This window comes from Mustelus asterias, chromosome 2 (assembly GCF_964213995.1).
Source record: "Mustelus asterias chromosome 2, sMusAst1.hap1.1, whole genome shotgun sequence".
Lineage (NCBI taxonomy): Eukaryota > Metazoa > Chordata > Chondrichthyes > Carcharhiniformes > Triakidae > Mustelus > Mustelus asterias.
The window spans coordinates 85,570,523-85,594,554 of NC_135802.1; the positions used below are offsets into that span (position 1 = coordinate 85,570,523).

Sequence of the window (24,032 nt, forward strand, 5' to 3'; positions counted from 1 at the left end):
TGGCATTGTGGTCATGCGTCATGCTGTCTGAACTTACAAACATGTAATTATGGCAAGAGTCACTGCACACTGACCAAATCATAGAATCATAGAAACCCTACAGTGCAGAAAGAGGCCTTTCGGCCCATCGAGTCTGCACCGACCACAATCCCACCCAGGCCCTACCCCATATGCCTACAAATTTACCTGCTAATCCCTCTAACCTACGCATCTCAGGACACTAAGGGGCAATTTTTAGCATGGCCAATCGACCTAACCTGCACATCTTTGGACTGTGTGAGGAAACTGGAGCACCCGGAGGAAACCCACGCAGACACAAGGAGAATGTGCAAACTTCACACAGACAGTGACCCAAGCCGGGAATCGAACCTGGGTCCCTGGAGCTGCGAAGCAGCAGTGCTAACCACTGTGCTACTGTGCCACCAAATATGGGAACACAGGATGAATTTTCCCTCCACATCCCAGAGATGCACTGGGAATAATTTGGGTGTGAACATCAGCAGTTAAGCAGCTAAACTGCATAAATCAGCCAGGTCTCTTTATAACCTATCTCTGTGCTCCCTTAGCTGAACTGTGCTGGGTTAGCAGTTGCAACACTAAAATAGCCTTAATGTCCCTGGTAAGGGGTACAGGATATTAGCCTGATCAGGTTTCCAGCGGACGGCTGGAAACCTGGAGATGTGGATATTGTGCAACTCAAAAGCCTACTGACACCGATTGCTCTACTGATGGCTCTTGAGAAAATGTGCTGGGTCGCCGGTACTTGTGGATTCACAAGGAGCCAAAGATATTTGGATATAAATTGTCCCATTGGTAAGACGCAGCATGGATTCATGAAGGGAAGGTCATGTTTGACTAATTTGGTGGAATTCTTTGAGAACATTACATGTGCAGTGGACAATGGGGAACCTGTGGATGTGGTGTATCTGGATTTCCAGAAGGCATTTGACAAGGTGCCGCACCCAAGACTGCTACATAAGATAAAGGTGCAAGGTGTTGCAGGTAATGTATTAGCATGGATAGAGGATTGGTTAACTAACAGAAGGCAAAGAGTGGGGGTAAATGGGTGTTTTTCTGGTTGGCGATCAGTGACTAGTGGTGTGCCTCAAGGATCAGTGTTGGGACCGCAATTGTTTATGATTTACATAGATGATTTGGAGTTGGGGACCAAGTGTAGTATGTCAAAATTCGCAGATGACACTAAGATGGGTGGCAGAATAAAGTGTGCAGAGGACGCTGAAAGTCTGCAAAGGGATATAGATAGTCTAAATGAGTGAGCGAGGGCCTGGCAGATGGAGTACAATGTTGGTAAATGTGAGATCATCCATTTTGGTAGGAATAACAGCAAAATGGACTATTATTTAAATGGTAAAAAATTGCAGCATGCTGCTGTGCAGAGGACCTGGGTGTCCTTGTGCAGGAATCTCAAGGAGTTGGTTTGCAGGTGCAGCAAGTAATTAAGAAGGCAAATGGAATTTTGTCCTTCATTGCTAGTGGGATGGAGTTTAAAAACAGCGAGGTTATGTTGCAGCTGTATAAGGTGCTGGTGAGGCCACATCTGGAGTACTGTGTACAGTTTTGGTCTCCTTACTTGAGAAAGGATATACTGGCACTGGAGGGGGTGCAGAGGAGGTACACTAGGTTGATCCCGGAGCTGAGGGGATTGGCTTATGAGGAGAGACTGAGTAGACTGGGGCTATACTCATTGGAATTCAGAAGAATGAGGGGAGATCTTATAGAAACATATCCGATTATGAAGGGAATAGATAAGACAGAAGCAGGGAAGCTGTTTCCACTGGCGGGTGAAACTAGAACTAGGGGACATAGCCTCAAAATAAGGGGAAGCAGATTTAGGACTGAGTTGAGGAGGAACTTCTTCACACAAAGGGTTGTGAATCTGTGGAATTCCCTGCCCAGTGAAGCAGTTGAGGCTACCTCATTGAATGTTTTAAGGCAAGAATAGATACATTTTTGAACAGCAAAGGAATTAAGGGTTAGGGTGAGCGGGCGGGTAAGTGGAGCTGAGTCCACAACAAGATCAGCCATGATCTTACTGAATGGCGGAGCAGGCTCGAGGGGCCAGATGACCTACTGCTGCTCCTAGTTCTTATGTTCTTATTAGGGTTCGAAGGAAAAGGAGACCGCTGGTGAAAATAAATTATTATAATAAATGCAGAAGAATCAAAGATTCAGAGGTTATTTCTAAATTTTATCTCAAGGTTAAAAAGAGATCAGCTGCCTGATTCACATTTCATCTGACCTTCTTTTCCTCCTGTTCTTCCCACTAATGATTGAAATTACCCCCAATGAAATCAGGAATTGAGGCAAAAGTACGTAGCTGGTCAAAAAATATAAAAGTTTAATAAATATATAAATACTGAGAAAATAATTTTACTGTCACAGTTAAATGTGATAGAATTAAGCATGTAAGTAATTAAAGAAAATAATTTACAAACAGGAAGTACTGCTGGTCTCCAATCAGTTAAATTTTAGTCATAGAGGTTTACAGCATGGAAACAGGCCCTTCGGCCCAACTTGTCCATGCCGTCTTTTTTTTTAAACCCCTAAACTAATCCCAATTGCCCGCATTTGGCCCATATCCCTCTGTACCCATCGTACCCATGTAACTATCTAAATGCTTTTTAAAAGATAAAATTGTACCCGCCTCTACTACTACCTCTGGCAGCTTGTTCCAGACACTCACCACCCTCTGTCAAAAAATTGTCCCTCTGGACACTTTTATATCTCTCTCCTCTCACCTTAAACATATGCCCTCTAGTTTTAGACTCCCCTACCTTTGGGAAAAGATATTGACTATCTACTTTGTCTATGCCCCTCATTTTTTTATAGACCTCTATAAGGCCACCCCTCAGCCTCCTACGCTCCAGAGAAAAAAGTGCCAGTCTATTCAGCCTCTCCTTATAACTCAATCCATCAAGTCCCGGTAGCATCCTAGTAAATCTTTTCTGCACTCTTTCTAATTTAATAATATCCTTTCTATAATAGGGTGACCAGAATTGCACACATTATTCCAAGTGTGGCCTTACCAATATCTTGTACAACTTGGCAACAAGACGTCCCAACTACTGTATTCAATGTTCTGACCGATGAAACCAAGCATGCCGAATGACTTCTTCACCACTCTGTCCACCTGTGACTTCACTTTCAAGGAGGTATGAACACGTACCCCGAGATCTCTTTGTTCTGCAACTCTCCCCAACGCTCTACCATTAACTGAGTAAGTCCTGCCCTGGTTTAATCTACCAAAATGCATCACCTCACATTTGTCTAAATTAAACTCCATCTGCCATTCGTCAGCCCACTGGCCCAATTGATCAAGATCCCGTTGCAATTGGAGATAACTTTCTTCTTCACTTAGTGTCATCTGCAAACTTACTAACCTTGCCCCCTATATTCTCATGCAAATCATTAATATAAATGACAAATAACAGTCGGCCCAGCACTGATCCCTGAGGCACACTGCTGGTCACAGGCCTCCAGTTTGAAAAACAACTCTCTACAACCACCCTCTGGCTTCTGTCAAAAAGCCAATTTTGTATCCATTTAGATACCTCACCCTGTATCCCGCGAGATATAACTTTATGCAACAACCTACCATGCGATACCTTGTCAAAGGCTTTGCTAAAGTCCATGTAGACAACATCAACTGCACTGCCCTCATCTACCTTCTTGGTTACCCCTTCAAAAAACTCAATTAAATTTGTGAGACATGATTTTCCACTCACAAAGCCATGCTGACTGTCCCTAATCAGTCCTTGCATCTCTAAATGCCTGTCTCTCAAAATACCTTCCAACAATTTACCCACCACAGATGTGAGGCTTACTGGCCTGTAGTTCCCAGGCTTTTCCCTGCAGCCCTTTTTAAACAAAGGGGCAACATTAGCCACTCTCCAATCTTCAGGCATCTCACCCGTGACTATCGATGATTCAAATATCTCGGCTAGGGGACCCGCAATTTCCTCCCTAACCTCCCACAACGTCCTGGGATATACTTCATCAGGTCCCGGGGATTTATCTACCTTGATGTGCTTTAAGACTTCCAGCACCTCCTTCTCTGTAATATGTACACTCCTCAAGACATCACTATTTATTTCCCCAAGTTCCCTAACATCTATGCTTTTCTCAACTGTAAATACTGATGAGAAATATTCATTTAGGATCTCACCCATCTCTTGTGGATCCGCACATGGATGACCTTGTTGATCCTTAAGAGGCCCTACTCTCTCCCTTGTTACTCTTTTGCCCTTTATGTATTTGTAGAAGCTCTTTGGATTCGCCTTTGCCTTATCTGCCAAAACAATTTCGTGTCCCCTTTTTATTTTATATGATCTGGATTTGGGGTTAAAATGTAACACCTGTTTTTAGGCATTAAGTGGCACTTAACACTTGAAAATGGGATCTGAGATGCGCACAATGAAAAGTGAGCAGAATACCATTCTGGTCAAGGGGTTTGCACATAGGCATCTACTGACCACCAGAAGCATGCAGAATGGGCAGAACACAATGAAAATCAGCGACAACTAGTACCCACCTTCTGAACTTCCAGGCAATGGCACATCTTAATATTACATAGCTGAACATAATATTAAATGGAATGAAGGATAAAGTATCATCCACCAGCACTAGATAAAACAATCATGAACCACTTGTATGTTATTTGCTCAATGTCTAGCTGCTGGTGCAATTGTATGTTTGTGGAGATTTCCTAAACTTGGATAAAGTTTGTGCAGTCTTAATAGGGTGGTCTGGCAAGGTGCTGAAGAATTTTCCTGGTCATGTGAAATATTGTGCTGAAACACATTGCTTCTAGGCATGGTGGTTTGGTTGGTTTTCTCTGGAATTGCAAAATTAAGAGAAGTCAGTTAGAAGAGGGCAAGCTGCTAAGAGAGTGAGGAGGGGAAGGACTCTCAGCAGGAGGCCATACTTGCCAATGTTCTTCAGGGAGAAATTCTCATACTTCAACTTCAGCTCGGACAATGCTCGAGAGGTCTATTTCATTGAAGAGGTTGAGACAGAAACCTGCCAACTGCGACCTCAGAGGGCAGCAAGGGCAGCAATGCATGTGATTGTCTTAACTTCTATGCATCAGGTTCTTTCCAAACTGCTGCAACATTTCACATTTTGAGATTACTGAAGTTCGCTACACTTGACAAAACTGTTTCAACTCACTCCTTCCTGCCAGAGACAAGCAGCTGAGGCATGGATAAGGGTTTGCAAGGATTGCTGACATACCTGAGATGCAGAGTAACACTGACTCCATGCGCAACACCTTGCATTCGCCTCATCAATCCACCCATTTTCATAAAACAAGGAAGATTTCACTTCCCTAATTATTCAGCTGATGTATGACGACAGACATTGTACATGCAGGTAAATGTGTATTACACTGGCAGGGGGATACAATGGCATAGTGATGTTGTTACTGGACTAGAAATCCAGAGAGTCAGGTTAATGCTATGGAATCCGCATTCAAATTCCACCATAGCAAATGGTGAAATCTGAATTCAATTTAAAAAAAAATCTGGAAATAAAATTCAAATGAGGACCATTAAACCAATGCTGATTGTTGGAAAAACATTTCCTTTGGAAGGAAATCTGCCATCCTTACCTGGTCTGCCCTACATGTGACTCCAGACCAAAAGCAATGTGGTTGACTCTTAGCTGGACTAGCAAACCAGTCAGTTCAAGGGCAATTAGGGATGGACAATAAATGTTGGCCCAGCCAGCGACACTCACATCTCATGATAGAATTTTAAAAAGTCAAGCTTCTTTCAATCTACACTAGTCCTCTGCAGTACTGAGTAGGTATCAAGATTTGGCGCAGTATGTTGCTTGCTGCATAACCTCACCATTCTAAGGGAACAACATGTGCCTCCATCTATTGGACAAAAATCTGAGGAATGGGAGCACAAGTAATTGAAACCTGACTAGGGTGAAGCACAGCAGCAAATGGAGGAACAGAAAGGAGAGGGGGGAGGGGGGGGGGGGTCCAGCATGGATAACCCCCTTCTATTTGGACTCTATGTAATCTCAATTACAACTCCCCCTTCATCAGCAATCCCATATTACTTCACTTTTCTTTATCATTAGCATTAAGCATCCTCTATCCAACCACACAAAAAGACATGAAAATACACACTGAAACCCAAATTTAAATATTCAATCATGAAATAATGCATATAAAATAAAATCAACCAATCACCCCTGCACATTCTCTTAATAGATGTATTCAGTGTATCTTTGCCTCTCCTAGTACTCCTACCAGGTGCTTTCCCAGTGGCTACAGCATGGGTAATGGGAATTTACTGGCCTCCAATTGAGAAGACTGCAGATAGCCTTGGAGGGTGACTTTGAACAAAGGTTGGGCCTGCAGGACCTGTCTTTTGAATGCCCCATCTCAGCTCCACTTGCAGCAGTCTGGGCTAGCTGGCTGACAGGCAAAAACATTGACTCAGTGGCAAGGGTGGAAGTTGTAATGCTGTCCTCCTGAGAGGAGACAGTGGGTTTAAGCTCACTTGAATCATGGTCACTCTCCTGGCGTGGGGCCTCATCAATCCCACTGATCGATTAAAGAACAGATTGCTTGACTGCTGCAGAGCCCTCGAAGCCCTTTACAATAGTAGCATCAAGAGACATAATTGCAGCAGTTTGTGCTTCCTCTGCAGCACTGAGATACTGGCTGATTGCTGTTTGTGCTGTGACATAACCATCAGATGTTGTATCTGGTGAATTCCACAGGTGTGGTGATGGAGTTGAGCACTCATTCCATTTTGGAAAGGACGGAATCCACAGTCTTTGCAGAGCCCTGTGTTGAATTCGTGCAAATTCCTCCATGTTCTCTGACATGGAGTGTAGGCTTTCTGGCAGGCTTTCCAGTGCACCAAACATTCAGTTATGTACATGCAACAGATTTCTCCTGCCAATTTGAATAAAAGTTCATAACTGACCCCTCTGCAGCAGTATCCATGTGCCACCTCATCCTTTAAAGAACTGGAACTGGTTCCCTATCCTATTTCTCCCCATCCTCAGCTCCATATACTTGTGGCCAGTGTGTTGCATGAAAAGATCCCTCTTCTATCCTAGCCTCTAAAATGAGTGCAGTGTCAATGTCTGAGACTGTGGCTGTGAATGTAAGGCTCAGTGATTGTGCCTCTTCATTTCACTACTTCTACTGACTGGGAAAATTCCAGCTCTTAGACATCTGAAATTAAATGGGGAAAGGAATTAGGTTGTGGTGAGAGTAGAGGAGAAAGTAAACAAAAAATGCTTACACTATCTGAATCCTGAGAGAGATCATGAGATGAATGAGAAGTTAGATGAAAACAAGAATTAGGTATGCAAATTATGTCATTATTGAACAGCCAGCACTGTCTCCTCCATAGCAGTTAAAACATGTAGATGTAATTGTCCTTCCTCAGTTCTTGCTGCTACCTGCTACTATGTGTTAGCGTCTCCTGCAAGAAAGAAAGAAGTATATCAGTGAGTGACCTGCAATGTAATTTGGGTGATTTGGCTGTAATAATTGAATAGCTGCCAGTGTGCGCGTGCTGTGAATTATGGGTGTGAAGCTTCCAACAGTGATAAGTGTGAGGTGAGGTAAAGCATATGAATGTTAGGATTGAGCTGTGATTGATAGAGATTGGTGGTAGATGGGTGATGGGGATGTGGGGAATTAAGCAGTTGATGGGGTTAGCGGTACAGTTGGTAGGATGAGAGATTTGAAGGTGAATCCACCTACCTTGGCAACTCAGATGAGAGCATTAAACTTCATTCTGCGCTGAATTCATGTTCTTGGAACAGCACTCCCATCATTAACCTCCAACTCTATGTTACTCATTTCTACTCTCCCCTTCACCTGCTGTTCCTTCTGCTGCTCAGAATTCTGCCTCTTCTTCTCTTCACATTTTTACACCATGATTTCCAGTGCATTGTCAGAAAATCTTGATGCAAATTCTCTCGCCATTCTTCAATCTTTTGCAATACAGACTTCAATATTCAAAAAACTCCCACAATGTCTTGCAGCCACAGTGCACATTCCCTTTAAAAAGGTGCCTTTAAAGGCTAGCTCGGTGTGCTAGCTACACATGCTGTCGGGTTCCTTGATGATGTATGCAGCCAATTACCAGTGCAGGTAGCAGTAGCTGCACACAGCAAACATTTAAACCACAGGCTGTGTGAATTTAATGCGTTACCTTCACCACAATGAATTTTCAGAGTTAGCCAATTTAACTTCCAGGCTCTTAAAGTAATGTTAGCTCTGGGTGAATAAATATACTGAATGGATAAATATTACTGATAGGATAATATGAATTATGTAAATAATTACCTCTGCAAGTGTTTCCAATTTCAGTCTCCTCTGGACCACAGTTGCTTTGTTCTTTTGTTTCAGACACAACTGAAACAGAATGAAATAAATATTGTGGTTTAAGTTTCAATAAGTTAACTTAGTCATTATCTTTGTTAATTTACACTGTTCTTACTCTCCAATTTTGCAACCAGTTGCAGTAATGTATCCCAACACAGTCAACCAAATCGGTGCTTCAACCTAATGTTAACTCTTTCATCACGTATAGCATAGCTTGATGAGGAAATTGATGGTTCATCTACTTGTCTTTCAAGGGTAAGAGTAGCCAATCTATCTTCATGATCCCAAATGCCACTGTGATTAATAGTTTCAAATCATCCAAGTGAATAGTGGGTCCAATTTTCCTTTTGCAAAGATTGGATTTGAAGTAGATCTAGTAAATTACTTCTCCATTTTGTGCTGCACTGAGTTCTGTCATGATAACGCACATAATATACACATATATAAACTATATGGTATTCCATTTGTCCGTTGAGCTTTAAAGTTAATAGCTAACACTCTCACTAACTTTTTATTTTACTTAACACTATACATTTGCTTTTAAATGGCTACATATTAGTAACATTAATCATGCTTTTGGACTCGTACCTTACAATGTCTCAGATACCACCAACACCATCCCTGGGGTGGTAGCATAATGGTGTACAGTCAGGAGATAGTTGCCCTGGGGATCCTCAGCATCAACTCTGGACCCCATGAAGTCACATGTCATCAAGTCAAACATGAGCAGGAACACTGATGGTCATCACCTACTGCCTCCCAACCCCCACCCTCAAACCTGCCCTTCTCAACCGATGAATCATTACCATGTTAAACATCACTTGGAAGAAGCACCAAGGGTGGCAAGTGCACAGAATGTCTTCAATGTCATCACAAAAAGTGGCTCAGTAGCATGGCTACTGACTGAGCTGGCTGAATCCTAACAGACATAATGCTAGGTTGGGTCTGCGGCAGGTGGTGAGGGAACCAACAAGAGGGGAAAAACGTTTTGACCTCATCCTCACCAATCTACCTGTTGCACTTGCATCTTTCCATGACAGTATTGGTAGGAGTGACAACCGCAAAATCCTTGCGGCGATGAATTCCCACCTTCATATTGAGGATACTCTCCATCATGTTGTGTGCAGTACCACTGTGCTAAATGGAATAGATTTTGAACATATCCAGCAATTCAAAAATGAGGTGTCAAACTGGTGAAGTTACAACACAGCACTACTTGCATGCCAAACCAGAAGCAGCATACAATGGACAGACTTGAGCAATCCCACAACCAATGAATCATATCTAAACTCTCCCGTCCTGTTACATCCAGTTGCGAATGGTGGTGGACAATTAAATAACTAATTGAAGGAGTCGTCTCCACAAATATCCCCATCCTCAATGATGGAAGAGCACAGCACATCAGTGCAAAAGGCAAAGCTGAAACTGCTGCAACCAGCTTCAGTGAACATTGCCAAGCGGATGATCCATCCTGGCTTGCTCCCGAGGTCCCCAGCATCATAGATGCCAGTCTTCAGCCAATTGAATTTACTCCAGGTGATATCAAGAAATGTCTGAAGGCACCAGATACTTCAAAGGCTGACAATATTCCGAAAATAGTACTGAAGATTTGTGCCTCTGAACTAGAAGTGATCCTAGCCAAGCTGTTCCAGTACAGCTACAACATTGTAATTTATCCTACAATGTGGAAAATTCCTCAGGTTTATCCTGTCCACAAATAGTAGGATAAGTCCAACCTGGTCAATTCATCAGTTTACTTTCGACCATCAGTAAAACGATGGAAAGTGTCACTGACAGTGCGATCAAGTGGCACTTACTCAGCAATAACCTGCTCACAGACACTCAGTTTGGGTTCTTCAGGGCGACTCAGCACCTGACCTCATTACAGCCTTGGTTCAAACATAGACAAAAGGGCTGAAATCAAGAGGTGAGGTGAGAGTCACTGCCCCTAATGTCAAGGTAGCATTTGACCAAGTATGTCATCAAAGATTCTAGCAGAACTGGAAGTCAATTGGAATATGGGGAAAACTCTCCAGTGGCTGGAGTCATTTCTAGCACAAAGGAAGATTATTGTGGTTATTGGAGGTCAATCACCTCAGTCCCACCAATGTAAGAGTTCCTTAAGGTAGTGTCATAGGCCCAACCATCTTCAACGGCTTTATCAATGACCATGATAAGGTCAGATGGGGCATGTTCATTGATGATTGTACAAAGTTCAGCACCATTTGAAACAGTCCGTTCAACATGACCTGGACAACATTCAGGCTTGGTCTGATAAATGGAAAGTAACATTCACTCCACACAAGTGCCAGGCAATGACCTTCTCCAACAAGAGAGAATCCAATCAATGTCCTTTGACATTTAATGGCATTAGCATCACTGAGTCTCCGAATATCAATGACCATGATAAGGTCAGATGGGGCATGTTCATTGATGATTGTACAAAGTTCAGCACCATTTGAAACAGTCCGTTCAACATGACCTGGACAACATTCAGGCTTGGTCTGATAAATGGAAAGTAACATTCACTCCACACAAGTGCCAGGCAATGACCTTCTCCAACAAGAGAGAATCCAATCAATGTCCTTTGACATTTAATGGCATTAGCATCACTGAGTCTCCGAATATCAACAACCCGGGGTTACCATTGACCAGAAACTGAACTGGACCAGCCATATAAATGTTGTGGCTACAAGGTGTCAGAGACTGGGAATTCTGCAATGAGTAACTCATCTACTGACTCCCCAAGGCCTGTCTACCATCAGCAAGGCACAAGTCAGGAGCGTGATGGAATACACTTGGCTGGATGAGTGCAGCTTCAATAACACTCAAGAAGTTCAACACCATCCAGGACATCTGGGATGTCATTAAGCCCTCTTGTTTAGCATCCCATCCACTGCCTTAAATATTCACTCCCTCTACCACCGATGCACAGTGGCAAGTGTATAACATCTACAAGATGCACTGATTCAAATCAGGAAGGCCCCTTTGATAGCTGCTTCCAAACCAGTGACCTCTACCACCTTGAACACATGGGCAGCAGATGCATGGAAAAACCACCACCTGCAAGTTTCCCTGCAAGACATGTGCCATCTGGGCAGGAATTATATATCGCCATCCCTTTACCGTCACTGGATCAAAATCTTGGAACTCCCTTCTTAACTGTACTGAAACACCACATGGAATGCAATGACCCAAAAAGGCAGCTCATTATCACCTTTACAAGGACAATTAGGGATGGACAATAAATGCTGGCCTAGATGGGAAATGCCCACATCCCGTGAAAGTTTTTTAAATCTTGAATTCATAATCCCACATCAAAGATTACCGATCCTTTTCTAACCTCATTGAGCTGTCAAACAAGCTGAAATTCCGATCACCTCCTGAGACAATGACACGTCAGGGACAGCAACCAAGCATTCATCATGACCTGTTGATTGTCCTTGGGAAAATGTAAATAAACAGCTGTTGCAACTTTAAAATAGAACACTCACTGAGGATTTGAATAGCTTCACAGCTGGTGTTATTTTTACTTCTCACTGACAACTTCAAGCAGTTTTTTATTATTTTTAAAGAGCTGAGGATTTGCATAACTTCAAAGCTCCTGTATTTTTAATGTCCATCACCAATGCCTCCACTGTATCCTTTAGATTCAATGGGAGGACCCTCAAACAAATATTACTGTCTTTCTTGAAGGCAGCTCCGCAAGCATTCAGGAAAATCTCCTGCAAAATCAACTTTGATGGACTGAACAATGTGTCTAGGTGACCAAAAAGAATCGCCAGTTTTCCAGGGAAGGTAAAATAAAGCTCTTCAAAGGCACTCTGAAACTCTTCTTGAAGCACGACAGCATTGACATTAATGACTGGGAAGAGCTAATGTTTATTTGTTCACTCATAGGATGTAGGTATCATTGGTTAGGTCAGTATTTATCGACCATCCCTAATTGCCCTTGAGAGGTTTGCTACCAATCATTTAAAATGGCAATAACCTGTCAATCAAGCTGCATCACACTATGTCTTAATGATAAGGCAGAGCAGCAGCAGGGGAAACAAAGAAAAGAAAGCAAATCTTGTACTCCTGATCTCACTATCTCATGGGACATCCTGCCCCATGTTCTCAAAGATCTCTGGGTTGTGAATCGGCCTGGTCAGTCACACTAAGAACATGTGATCTTGAGCAGATTTCATCCTCAAATTGAGATACAGCCAGCGATGGGAGATTGTGGGTTTGAGGGTGCTGTTGGTGAGTTGGCTGCAGTGCATCTTGTACAAAGTACACATTGCTGCTATTGTGCATCAATGGTGGAAGAAGTGAATGTTTAAGGTGATGGATGTCCCAATCATACAACTGCTTCTTACTGGAAGATATCAAACATCTTCAGTAATGTAGGAGCCTCACTCATCCAGGCAAATGGTGAATGCGCGATCACATTTCTGACTTGTGTCTTGTAGACTGGGTATCTACATGCGCTCACATCGAGCAAGCATGGAGATAAGATATTAAGGGATCAAATGTGGTCCTGTACTTACTGAATAGACCAGGGCTGTACCTTAAGGACAAAGATCTATGATAGGGTGGAAGACAGGGAAGATTGAATGACAGAAGAGTTCGTCTGACAGGGAGGTCATATTCCGTGAGTTTTCCTGGGAATTCAGTGGTTGGTTTTCAGCCACTATTTAAATGATTCACTCAAAACAAACTTTTTTTAAAGCATTGCACAGCTGACAGCTGTGTATGTTGACTATAAAAACTGAACTGTAATTTCTGAACATTATATAGGAAAGGAAAAAGAAAAAAGTCAAACATGCTAAATATCTGAAAGTACCACAGTGGCATCAATTATCATTTAATACCAAACGAATTGGAGTTAGTCTTGGAATTAGTATTGGTCTTATTGGTAATAATTCCAACATAAAAAATGCATGATGCTTCATTTGATTAATTGTTCTGCTGCTCAATGGTTTTCAAATCACCATCTACAGAAGAATAAATTTTATTATCTAGCATTTTTGCCAGGGCAGTGACTCAGGTAGTATGAAGCTTATATTCGTCTTGTGAAGTGTGGTTCTGCTACTGAAATTAAAATCACTGTACATTTGTTTGTAATTTTGGCAGATACACTTCACCATCAAAACAAAGCTTCCCAACATAATGATCAAATTGTCTTGGGTTTTGTTGTAAACATACACCTCCCCTTTCATTATATGCTTGTACTTGATGAAAAGCATGTGTAGTCATAGAAGACACTAAACCTGCCACACTGTGATACCATATTTACACAATAGTTGACTTGTCCTCTCAACAGTCTAAAAGCAAAGGATTTTATGATCTGTTAAGTGCATGTACTGAATTGGTACATGTCGATGACACAAATGTTGAAAGCACATTGGAGAGAGACAATTTTTAATCAGCTATCCACCTGCGAAAATTTAAAATAAAAAAATTAAACATTTCAACATTTAACACTGAAAAATGCAATGGAATCTTAAATAGTATGACAAAATACGGGATCTAAGGATATAATGGGGGTAGAAATAGAAGAATGTAGGAGTAGGCCATTAGTCCCTTAAACCTGTTAAACAGACAGACAAAGAGACATTGCAATTTTCAATGCAGTCAATTTTTAATTATTCCCAATGCAGTCTCCCCTACATAAGGGAGACTAAATGCAGACTGGGTGACCACTTGCGGAACACCATTGCTCATTCCGCAAGCATGATACCAACCTTCCTGTTGTGTGCCATTTTAACTCAGCACCTTGCTCTCATGCCCACATGTCAGTCCTTGGCCTACTCCAGTGAATCCCGGTGGAAGCTGGAAGAGCAGCATTTTATTGGACACAGAAAACTCCATCTGATTCACTAATGTCCTTTAGGGAAGAAAATCACCCGTACTTGCTTGGTCTGGCCTACACGTGACTCTAGAGCCACAGCAATGTGGTTGAGTCTCAAGTGCCCCTGGGTAACTAGGGATGGGCAATAAATGCTGGCCAGCCAGCGACTCCCATGTCCCACGAATGAATTAAAAAATATCTCTTGCTGTCACTAACATTCAGAGTTCTATCAATCTCTGTTTTGAACATACTCAATGACTGACTTCAATGCCCTCTGGGGTAGAGAAGATCCAAAGATTCACAACCCTGAGTGAATGGATTCCTCATCACCTCTTCTTAAATGGTTTACTCCTTATTCTGAGACTGTGTCCTCTGGTTCTAAACCACCTTCAGCCAGGGGAAACATCATTTCTGCATCAAGTTTCAATGAAATCACCTCTCATTCTTCGAAACTGTTGAGAATGCAGACCTAGTTCTCCTCAATCTGTCCACATAGGACAGTCCTACCATTCTAAAGATGAATCCCAAGGATCCAAAGAGCAAGAGGGTCGGTCCGCTCAAGGAAAAAGGAGGGAAGTTGTGTGTGGAGCCGGAGGAAGTGGGTGAGGTCCTTAACAAATACTTTGCATCAGCATTCACAAAGGAGAAGGACATAGTGGATGGTGAGTCCAGGGAGGGATATGTTGATATTCTAGAGCATGTCAATATAAAAAAAGGTGCTGGCTGTTTTGAAAAGCATCAAGGTAGACAGGTCCCCAGGGCATGGTGGGATCTATCCCAAAATGGCGAGGGAGGAAATCTTTGTCTCCTCTTTAGTCACAGGAGAGGTCCCAGAGGACTGGAGAATAGGCAATTTTGTTCCTTTGTTTAAGAGGAGCAACGGGATAATCTGGGAAATTACAGGAGTCTTACATCAGTGGTAGGGAAATTATTGGACAAGATTCTTCGGGACAGGATTTATCACATTTGGAAAAATATGGACTTATTAGTGATAGGTAGCATGGCTTTGTGTGAGGGAGGTCGTGTGTCACAAACTTGATTGAGTTTTTTGAGGAAATGACAAAGATGATTGATGAGGGCAGGCAGTGGATCCTGTCTACATGGACATTAGCAAGGCATTTGACAAGGTCCCTCATGGCAGGTTGATACAAAAGGTGAAGTCACCTGCGGTGAGCTGGTAAGATGGATAGAGAACTAGTTTGGTCATAGAAGACAGCGTAGCGGTGGAAGGGCGTTTTTCTGACTGGAGACCTGTGATTAGTGGTGTTCCACAGGGAGCAGTGCTGGAACCTCTATTGTTTTTAATATATATAAATCTCTTGGAAGAAAATGTAGGTGGTCTGATTAGTAAGTTTGCAGATGACAGAAAGATTGGGGGAGCTGCAGATAATGAGGAGGATTACCAATGGATAGAGCAGAATATAGAAAGAGTGGAGACTTGGGTGGAGAAATGGCAGATGGGAATTAATCCGGACAATTGTGAGGTGAAGCATTTTGGAAGGTTTAATACAACAGTGAAGTATTGGAGTAAATGATAGAACCCTTAGAAGCATTAACATAGAGGAATCTAGGCGTACAGGTCCACAGTTCTCTGAAAGTGGCAGCACAAAGGGATAAGGTGGTCAAGAAGTCGTATGCCATGCTTGCCTCCATCAGTCGGGGCATAGATCATAAAAATAGGCAAATCATGTTGCAGATTGTGGGATCCTTTGTATGGTTTGCTTCAGTTAAAATACTTGATTTTAAGGTATTTCTGCCTGTGTAACTAACTATGCTAAACTTTAAAACTAACTTGGCCACATTTTAAAACTCAGCTGGGAATTCTGGGATAAGCTTAGAAATTGACTGCAATTGAAAATACAATGTTAGCAGAAACGACTAAACAAAGCTTTCATGGCCACACAGCTGCCAATTGTTTTTTCCAAGGTTGGAGATTGTTATTGAAAGAGCTGGGCACACATATAGATAAGAATTCATATATTGTAGTAACAGTTATCTGTTCAGTTCAGTTCTGTGCAAGGTTTGGATTGAGTTTGTATTAGGACTAGCTTCTGCTGGTCCCTCTCTCCATTAAATCAGTCTTTTTAGCTTTCTAATGTGTTAATTTTAAATGATACTCAATAAAAGAAGTTCAACTTCAGACCAGTGCTGCATATGTCTATTCTAAGAAATGAACAGACCCTACATAGATATTTAGAACTTTATTTAGACCATACTTGTGTACAGTTCTGGTCGCCACACTATCAGAAGGACTTGGAGGCTTTGGAAGGGTACAGAAAAGGTTTACTAAGAAGCTGCTTGGTTTGGAGGGTATTAGCTATGAGGAGAGGTTGGACAAACTTGGTTGTTTTCACTTGAACTTCGGAGGCTGAGGGGCGAACTGATAGAAGTTTACAAATTATGAGAGGCATGGTTAAAATGAATAGTCAGAGCTTTATTCAGGTTAGAAATGTCAATTACTAGGGGACATAGGTTAAAGTTTAAAGGGGATGCAAAAGGCAGGTTTTTTTTTTAAAACACAGACGGTGGTAAGTGCCTGGAATACATTGCCTGAGGAGGTGGCATAAGCAGGTGCAATAGCAATGTTTAAGAGGTATCTTGATAGATACATGAATATTCAGGGAATAGAGGGATACATAGATCATAGAAACCCTACAGTGCAGAAGGAGGCCATTCGGCCCATCGAGTCTGCACCGACCACAATCCCACCCAGACCCTACCCCCACATATTTTACCCGCTAATCCCTCTAACCTACACATCCCAGGACTCTAAGGGGCAATTTATTTTAACCTGGCCAATCCACCTAACCCGCACATCTTTGGACTGTGGGAGGAAACCGGAGCACCCGGAGGAAACCCACGCAGACACGAGGAGAATGTGCAAACTCCACACAGTGACCCGAGCCGGGAATCGAACCCGGAACCCTGGAGCTGTGAAGCAGCAGTGCTAACGACTGTGCTATCGTGCCGCCCGATCACATAGAGGCTAAAGTCTTTAGCTTAGAAAGGTGTCAGATGTCAGTGCAGGCTTGGTGGGCCAAAGGGCCTGTTTCTGTGCTATTTTGTCCTTTGTTCATCTGGTTCATCCACTGCATTCCCTCCATGGCAAACATATCCTTCCTTAGGTAAAGGGACCAAAACTGTACACATAGCCCAGGTGCAGTCTAATCAAGGTTCTATACAATTGAAGCAAGGCATCTTCACTCCTTTAGTAAAATCCTTTTGCGATAAAGGCCAACATACATTTGCCATCCTACTCTTTACTGCATCTGCATTCAGTGACTTACCAACAAGCACACGCAGGTCCTTTCGGACAGCACTATCAAATCTCTCATCATTTAAGAAATACTCTGCATCTCTGTTCCTTCCACCAAAGTGGGTAACTTCACAATCGCATTATATTCATTCTGCCATGTTCCTGCCCACTCACTTAGCCTGTCCAAATCTCCTTGAAGCCTCTTTGCATCCTCCTCACAACTCACATTCCCAACTAGTTTGGTGTAATCTGCAACTTGAAATAATTACATTTGGTCCCCACTTCAAAGTTAATAAAATAGATTGTGAAAAGCTGGGGCCCAAGTACTAATCCTTGCAGTACTATACTAGTCACAGCTCGCCAACTTGAGAATGACCCATTTATTTCTACAGTCTGTTTTCTGTCCATTAACCAATCCTCAATCCATGCCAGAATATTATCTCCTATTCCATGTGCTCTAGTTTTGTTTACTAACCTCCTATGTGAGACCTTATTGAAAACCTTCTGAAAATCCAAATACAACACATCCACTGATTTCTATTCTGCTAGTAACATCCACAAAAACTCCAACAGGTTTGTCAAATCTGATTCCCCTCTTCCATAAATCCATGTTGACTCTGCATAATCAGATCATTATTTTCTAAGTGTCCAGTTATATATTATATCCTTTATAATGGATTCTTGTATTTTCCCTACCACTGACGTCAGGCTAATAAGTTTGTAATTCCCCACTTTCTATCTCCCACCTTTTGTAAACAATGGGGTTATACTTGCTACCTTTCAACCTGCAGGCACCATCCCAGAATCTATAGATCACCAATGCATCCATTATCTCTACAGCCGCCACTTTCAACACTCTGGGATGTACATCGGGTCCTGGGAATTTGAAATTGTCAATCCCATTAATTTTTCCAATAATTTTTTTAACTAATTTCCTTCAGTTCTCACTCCTTAGATCTCTAATCCTGGGAGATTTCTTGTATCTTTCTCCATGAAGACAGAAACAAAGTAGTTACTTAGCTTCTTTGCTATTACCCTATTCTCCATTAAAAATTATTCTGCCTTTGCCTATAATGGACCTACATTTGTCCTTGTTAATCTTTTTCCTTTTATATACCTATTTACAGTCCAATTTTATGTTCTTTCACTAGTTCACTTTCATATTATATTCTCCCTTTTTTGATAAGCTTCTTTGCTAAATTCTGAGATGCTCCCAATCCTCATACATACTTCTTTTTTGGCAATTCTTCCCTTACAGTGCTTATCCTTTTCCTGTTCTGAAACCTACCAGATTTTCATGTCATTGATTTCAAAGAAATAAAAATACAGAGGTTCTACAGCAGCTGGGAAATATACTAAAATCCATGCAAAGTTTGTGCTGCTTGTTCATTTAAATGATGGTTGCATGCAGCCAGTACAAGCTACGTTATTAAATGGTTACACGCCTGAGTAAAATCATTAGGGGCTAGCATCATTTAAAACTAATCTGCACTATGTAAAGCCAGCCTGAACCTTTTAAAGGGGAGGTGCATTCTGGCTACGGCATGTTCTAAATCAGGTTATGGAAAAAAGTGTGAACAAGAAGAACACTGAATGATAACACTTACATGGCACAGCACATAATGCTTCCAAAGAATCTCCAGCAATCAGGGCTCAAACATAATTTCAAATCCTTCACCTCATCCTCCCATAAATAGCACTGCAGTCATTGCTCACAGTTTGTACTCATTGCCAGCTACTCAATGGTGACAGCCACAACACCAGAATACATTGAACCACACGAACAAACTTGAGGCCATGGCCAGTAATGGCAGTGGAACCTTTAAAGATAGCATGCTCGTATATAAAATGCCTTCTCACATCCCACATCTACCTTAAAATGCCTTCTGATTTACAAGCTGCAGATAGGGTAAGAATGCACCTCTTGCTTTCCCCAATTCCCCTCACCTCAACCCTACCCTAGTCTGTTTCTCCTTTCAGATAGAGAATTACTGCAACCTGACCAAGCAGAAGAGAAGGTGGTGTCAGAGCAGAAAGCCTGTGATGAGAAAGAAACAGCATCACTTGCTCTCACTTATAGCTATCAACTCAAATACTTTAGAAGGCAGCTTTGAGAAGGAATCTGTATAGGGTGAGACAGTTAGCATGTGTAGGCTGCAGCTGGAGGGTGATGTCACAAATGAGTTCTGCTATAGAGGACTAACATGAAGACTTTGACAGGTGGCCTAGAGAAACAAGTTGATAGCTATGGACTCTGAAACGTTTGGTGTATTGGGTCTGCCAGACGGCGGAGGTCTCAGTCCAGGAACATAGAAGTATTTGGCGAACTTGGCACAGGGTTTTGCACAGAACCTGAAGTTCTGTGCAAATCCTTTCCAGCATGGAAGTTGATCAACTTAATTAGAACTCTATGGACCAAACCAGCATCTCACAGCTGATGTCTCAACTTCAATTGCAGTAGAAGTTGAAATTCTGGCTGAAACAATCCATCTGTGTTACACAGATGGTAGATTTATTATTAGATAGCTCTTATTTGCCTGAGCAGGTTTCAGACCCTCCCCTGCTCGGATGCTGATTCCAGTATTCCACACATTAAAATTTAACCTATTTTCCTTTGAATCACTTTTTGATTTAACGGAGGTAAAACAAGTCTTCACCAGTTGTGCAAATGCATTTTACACAACGACCAATTTTGAAATCAAAATGAAAAAGACAATTAGAAAGGATGCATAATGGGCTGACAATTGACCAGGAGCCTGTTTACACTACTGGCAAGAACAATTTCATCTCCACTGTAATTTTCCCGGAATATTTATGTTTGCTAAGTGAATACTTCTTTTCAGAATGGACATTCTATTGGCCATTGCCAAAAATACAGTTGGTCTCCTATCATAAGTGTTTGTGCAACTTCTGTTATTTCAATAAACTACTTTTTTTTATTCATTTATGGGATGTGGGCATTTTGGCTAGGCCAGCATTTGTTGCCCATCCCTAGTTGCCCTACAGAAGGTGGTGGTGAGCTGCCTTTTTGAATCTCTGCAGTCCCTGAGGTATAGGTTCACCCAGTAAGAGTTTTAACACCACTAGGTTAAAGTCCAACAGGTTTATTTGGTAGCAAATGCCATTCACTTTCGGAGCCCTGCTCCTTCGTCAGATGGAGTGGATATCTGCTCCCAAACAAGGCACACAGAGACACAAAATCAATTTACAGAATACTGATTAGAATGCGAATCTTTACAGCTAATCAAGTCTTAAAGATACAGATAATATGAGTGGAGGGAGCATTAGGCACAGGTTAAAGAAATGTGTATTGTCTCCAGACAGGACAGCCAGTGAGATTCTGCAAGTCTAGGAGGCAAGCTGTGGGGGTTACCGATAGTGTGACATGAACCCCAAGATCCCGGTTTAGGCCGTCCTCATGTGTGCGGAACTTGGCTATCAGTTTCTGCTCAGCGACTCTGCGCTGTCGTGTGTCGTGAAGGCCGCCTTGGAGAATGCTTACCCGAAGATCAGAGACTGAATGCCTGTGACCGCTGAAGTGCTCCCCCACAGGAAGAGAACAGTCTTGCCTGGTGATTGTCGAGCGGTGTTCACTCATCCGTTGTCGTAGCGTCTGCATGGTCTCCCCAATGTACCATGCCTCGGGACATCATTTCCCGCAGCGCATCAGGCAGACAACGCTGGCCAAGTTGCAAGAGCAGGCACCGTGTACCTGGTAGATGGTGTTCTCACGTGAGATGATGGCATCCGTGTCGATGATCTGGCACGTCTTGAAGAGGTTGCTGTGGCAGGGTCGCACGGTGCCGCGGCCACCGCGCTCCCGAAGGCCGGGCAGCTTGCTGCGGACAATGGTCTGTTTGAGGTTGTGCGGTTGTTTGAAGGCAAGAAGTGGGGGTGTGGGGACGGCCCCGGCGAGATGTTCGTCTTCATCAATGACACGCCGCAGCCCCTCCGCTCCGGGGAAGTACTGGACGACGAAGGGTACTCTGTCCACCGTGTCCCGTGCCCGTCTTCTGTGGAGGTCGGCGCGGTTTTTTGCTGCGGCGCGCCGGAACTGTCGATCGATGAGTCGAGCGCCATATCCCGTTCTTATGAGGGCATCCTTCAGCGTCTGGAGGCATCCGCCGTGATCCTCCCCATCCGAGCAGACCCCGCGTATACGGAGGGCCTGTCCGCAGGGGATGGCCTTTTTAACGTGTTTAGGGTGGAAGCTGGAGAAGTGGAGCATCGTGAGGTTATCCACGGGCCCGCGGCACAGTGAGGCGCCGAGGCGACCGTCCCCAATGGAGATGTGCATGCCCAAAAATGCAACCGACCCCGGAGAGCAGTCCATGGCGAGTCCGATGGTGGGATGGAACTTGTTGATACCCACAGTGCTGTTAGCGGGGGAAATTCCAGGATTTTGAACCAGTGATAGTGAAAGAATGGCAGGTGATTTATTTCCAAGTAGGATGGTGAGTGACTTAGAGGGAAACCTTAGCTACGGTGAGTTAGAAGTCGTAATTTCCTTGCAGAACAAGGATGCCCTAGCAGCCCAATGCTGACCAAACTACCCACAGAGATTATACAGTCTAAAAGTATTGCCCAGCAACCCCTAAATCCTCCATTTCAAATTGACCAAGGAATTACCTCAACTCACTGCAAAAACGCAGATTAAAAAATACTTACTGTACAAGTATGCAATCAATCTATAGAACCTAAGGAAGTATGTCAACTTCACAATGTTAAATGAAATACTGCATTACAATAAATAGATAGAAAAATTTATGCATTGAAAATTTCTAGTAATATTTCATTGTGAAATTTTAATTAATAAATGCTCCTGGGGTCACTTATTTACATTAGTGGGATACAATTTTGTGTTGACCCAAACCTACCTTCTGCACAATATCCCATGCATCCCTGTGTAGGTTGTAGTAGGTACAGAAAAAAGTCACCACAGTTTCGTACACTGACTGGAATTCGGAAAAGACAGCAGTCCTTTGTTGTGCTGAAAAAAAATTGCCATGTTGCACAGGCCGTCAAATGCTTAACTTCTCCAGCTTGTGGCAGAGATTCAGTCTCTCTCAAAGACAGCCAGACAGGGGCCTGAGTACCACAGTGGTTCATCTAAGGAAGGAAATATGAAAGATTAAAGGGAAAGCAACAAACAACTACTATATTTAACCACAATTATTTCAACTGCTTTGCAAATAAAATGGAGCTGTAATTTTGATATAACATAGTTAGGGACTGCCTCATATAGGCTGTTAAGAGCTGAAAACTAATTTGTTTTTCTGTTAGATTTTACTCTGCAGTGATTTCTTCATCAAAAAATGGTCCCATATACATTTTTGATGTTTTGTGTATTTTGTTTCCAACATCCCTTAAAGGATATATCTAAAGACTGCACAGCATTCGTTCAATCTCATACTATCAATTCAGCAGGGAACATACTAACTTATGTAATTCATAAAATTGTACTTAGTGAAAATACGCTAGGAAAAAGTGCTCTCAGATTCAGCTGTTATAGGCTTTCCTAAACGTAAACATTTAATGAGCCAATGCTTTACAACTCCAAAAGTGAGTATTTAAATTTCAGATCAAATCTCCTGACTATGGAACATTTTAAAATTTGATGAGATTATTCGGCTTGGATTATGAAAATGTGATAAATTTCTTGAGTGCAAGTAATATTCGTAATAGTTGGTATACAAAACAATGCAACTATATTAAAGTAAAAACAACCTGCTGGCTAGCATGTGCTTTTGTCCTAAGGGGTGCTTTGTAAATATGTTTTAGTTTTTTGCAGTTGAAAAGCTTCCAAAGTTGAAATTTTACAGCTTAGCTAAGTGAAATATAAGACATTGCTACTTTGGAAAGATTGAAAAAAAAAATTGGCCAGAACTCTACCACCTCACCCGCCACAGAATTGGGGCAGGTGAGGGTCCAACAACAGAAATCTCCATTGACCTCAAGTCAGAATTTCCGGTCTCGCCCGAGTGAGGCAGTAAAATCCCAATCATTATCTTTTCACCAAATCTGGAGAACTGAAAGTTGTCTCTCATTTCGGGTATTGCTCCAAAGGTAAAAGGTAAAACCTTCCATGTCTCTTTGAAACTTCTGTAAAAAGCTACTAACTTTCAAAAGGGGTTACGAGATAAGAATTAGGAGTAAGTGAACATTTCCCTCCTGCACCCATGGTTACTGAAAGCACTTCTGGGATGCTGCACAGCTTTACCAAATAAAATTAACTAACTCAGAACAGAGTGACTAGAAACATACATAAAAAATAGAAGCAGGAGTAGGCCACTTGGCCCTTCGAACTTGCTCTGCCATTCATTATGACCATGGCTCATCATTAAATTCAATACTCTGATGTCACCTTCCTCCCCCATATCCCTTGATCCCTTTAGTCCCAAGAGCTATATCTAATTCCTTCTTGAAATCAGACAACATTTTCGCCTCAACTATTTCCTGTGGTAGTGAATTCCACAGATTCATCACTCGCTGGGTAAAGAAATTTCTCTTCACCTCAGACCTAAAAGGTTTCAACTTGCATCAAAACCGAGTCC

General features: G+C 42.4%; 1 protein-coding gene across 1 annotated transcript in view; it reads right to left on the minus strand.

The window, feature by feature from the left end:
- vwde (von Willebrand factor D and EGF domains) overlaps positions 1-24,032 on the minus strand; it is a 252,680-nt gene that overhangs the window by 157,078 nt on the left and 71,570 nt on the right. Inside the window, exons 3-7 of the mRNA XM_078238337.1 lie at positions 22,356-22,587; positions 19,543-19,558; positions 19,471-19,476; positions 8,348-8,391; positions 187-198 (exon numbers count right to left, since the gene is read on the minus strand). Coding sequence (XP_078094463.1) covers positions 187-198; positions 8,348-8,391; positions 19,471-19,476; positions 19,543-19,558; positions 22,356-22,587 — 310 coding nt within the window. The remainder of the gene's footprint in view (positions 1-186; positions 199-8,347; positions 8,392-19,470; positions 19,477-19,542; positions 19,559-22,355; positions 22,588-24,032) is intronic.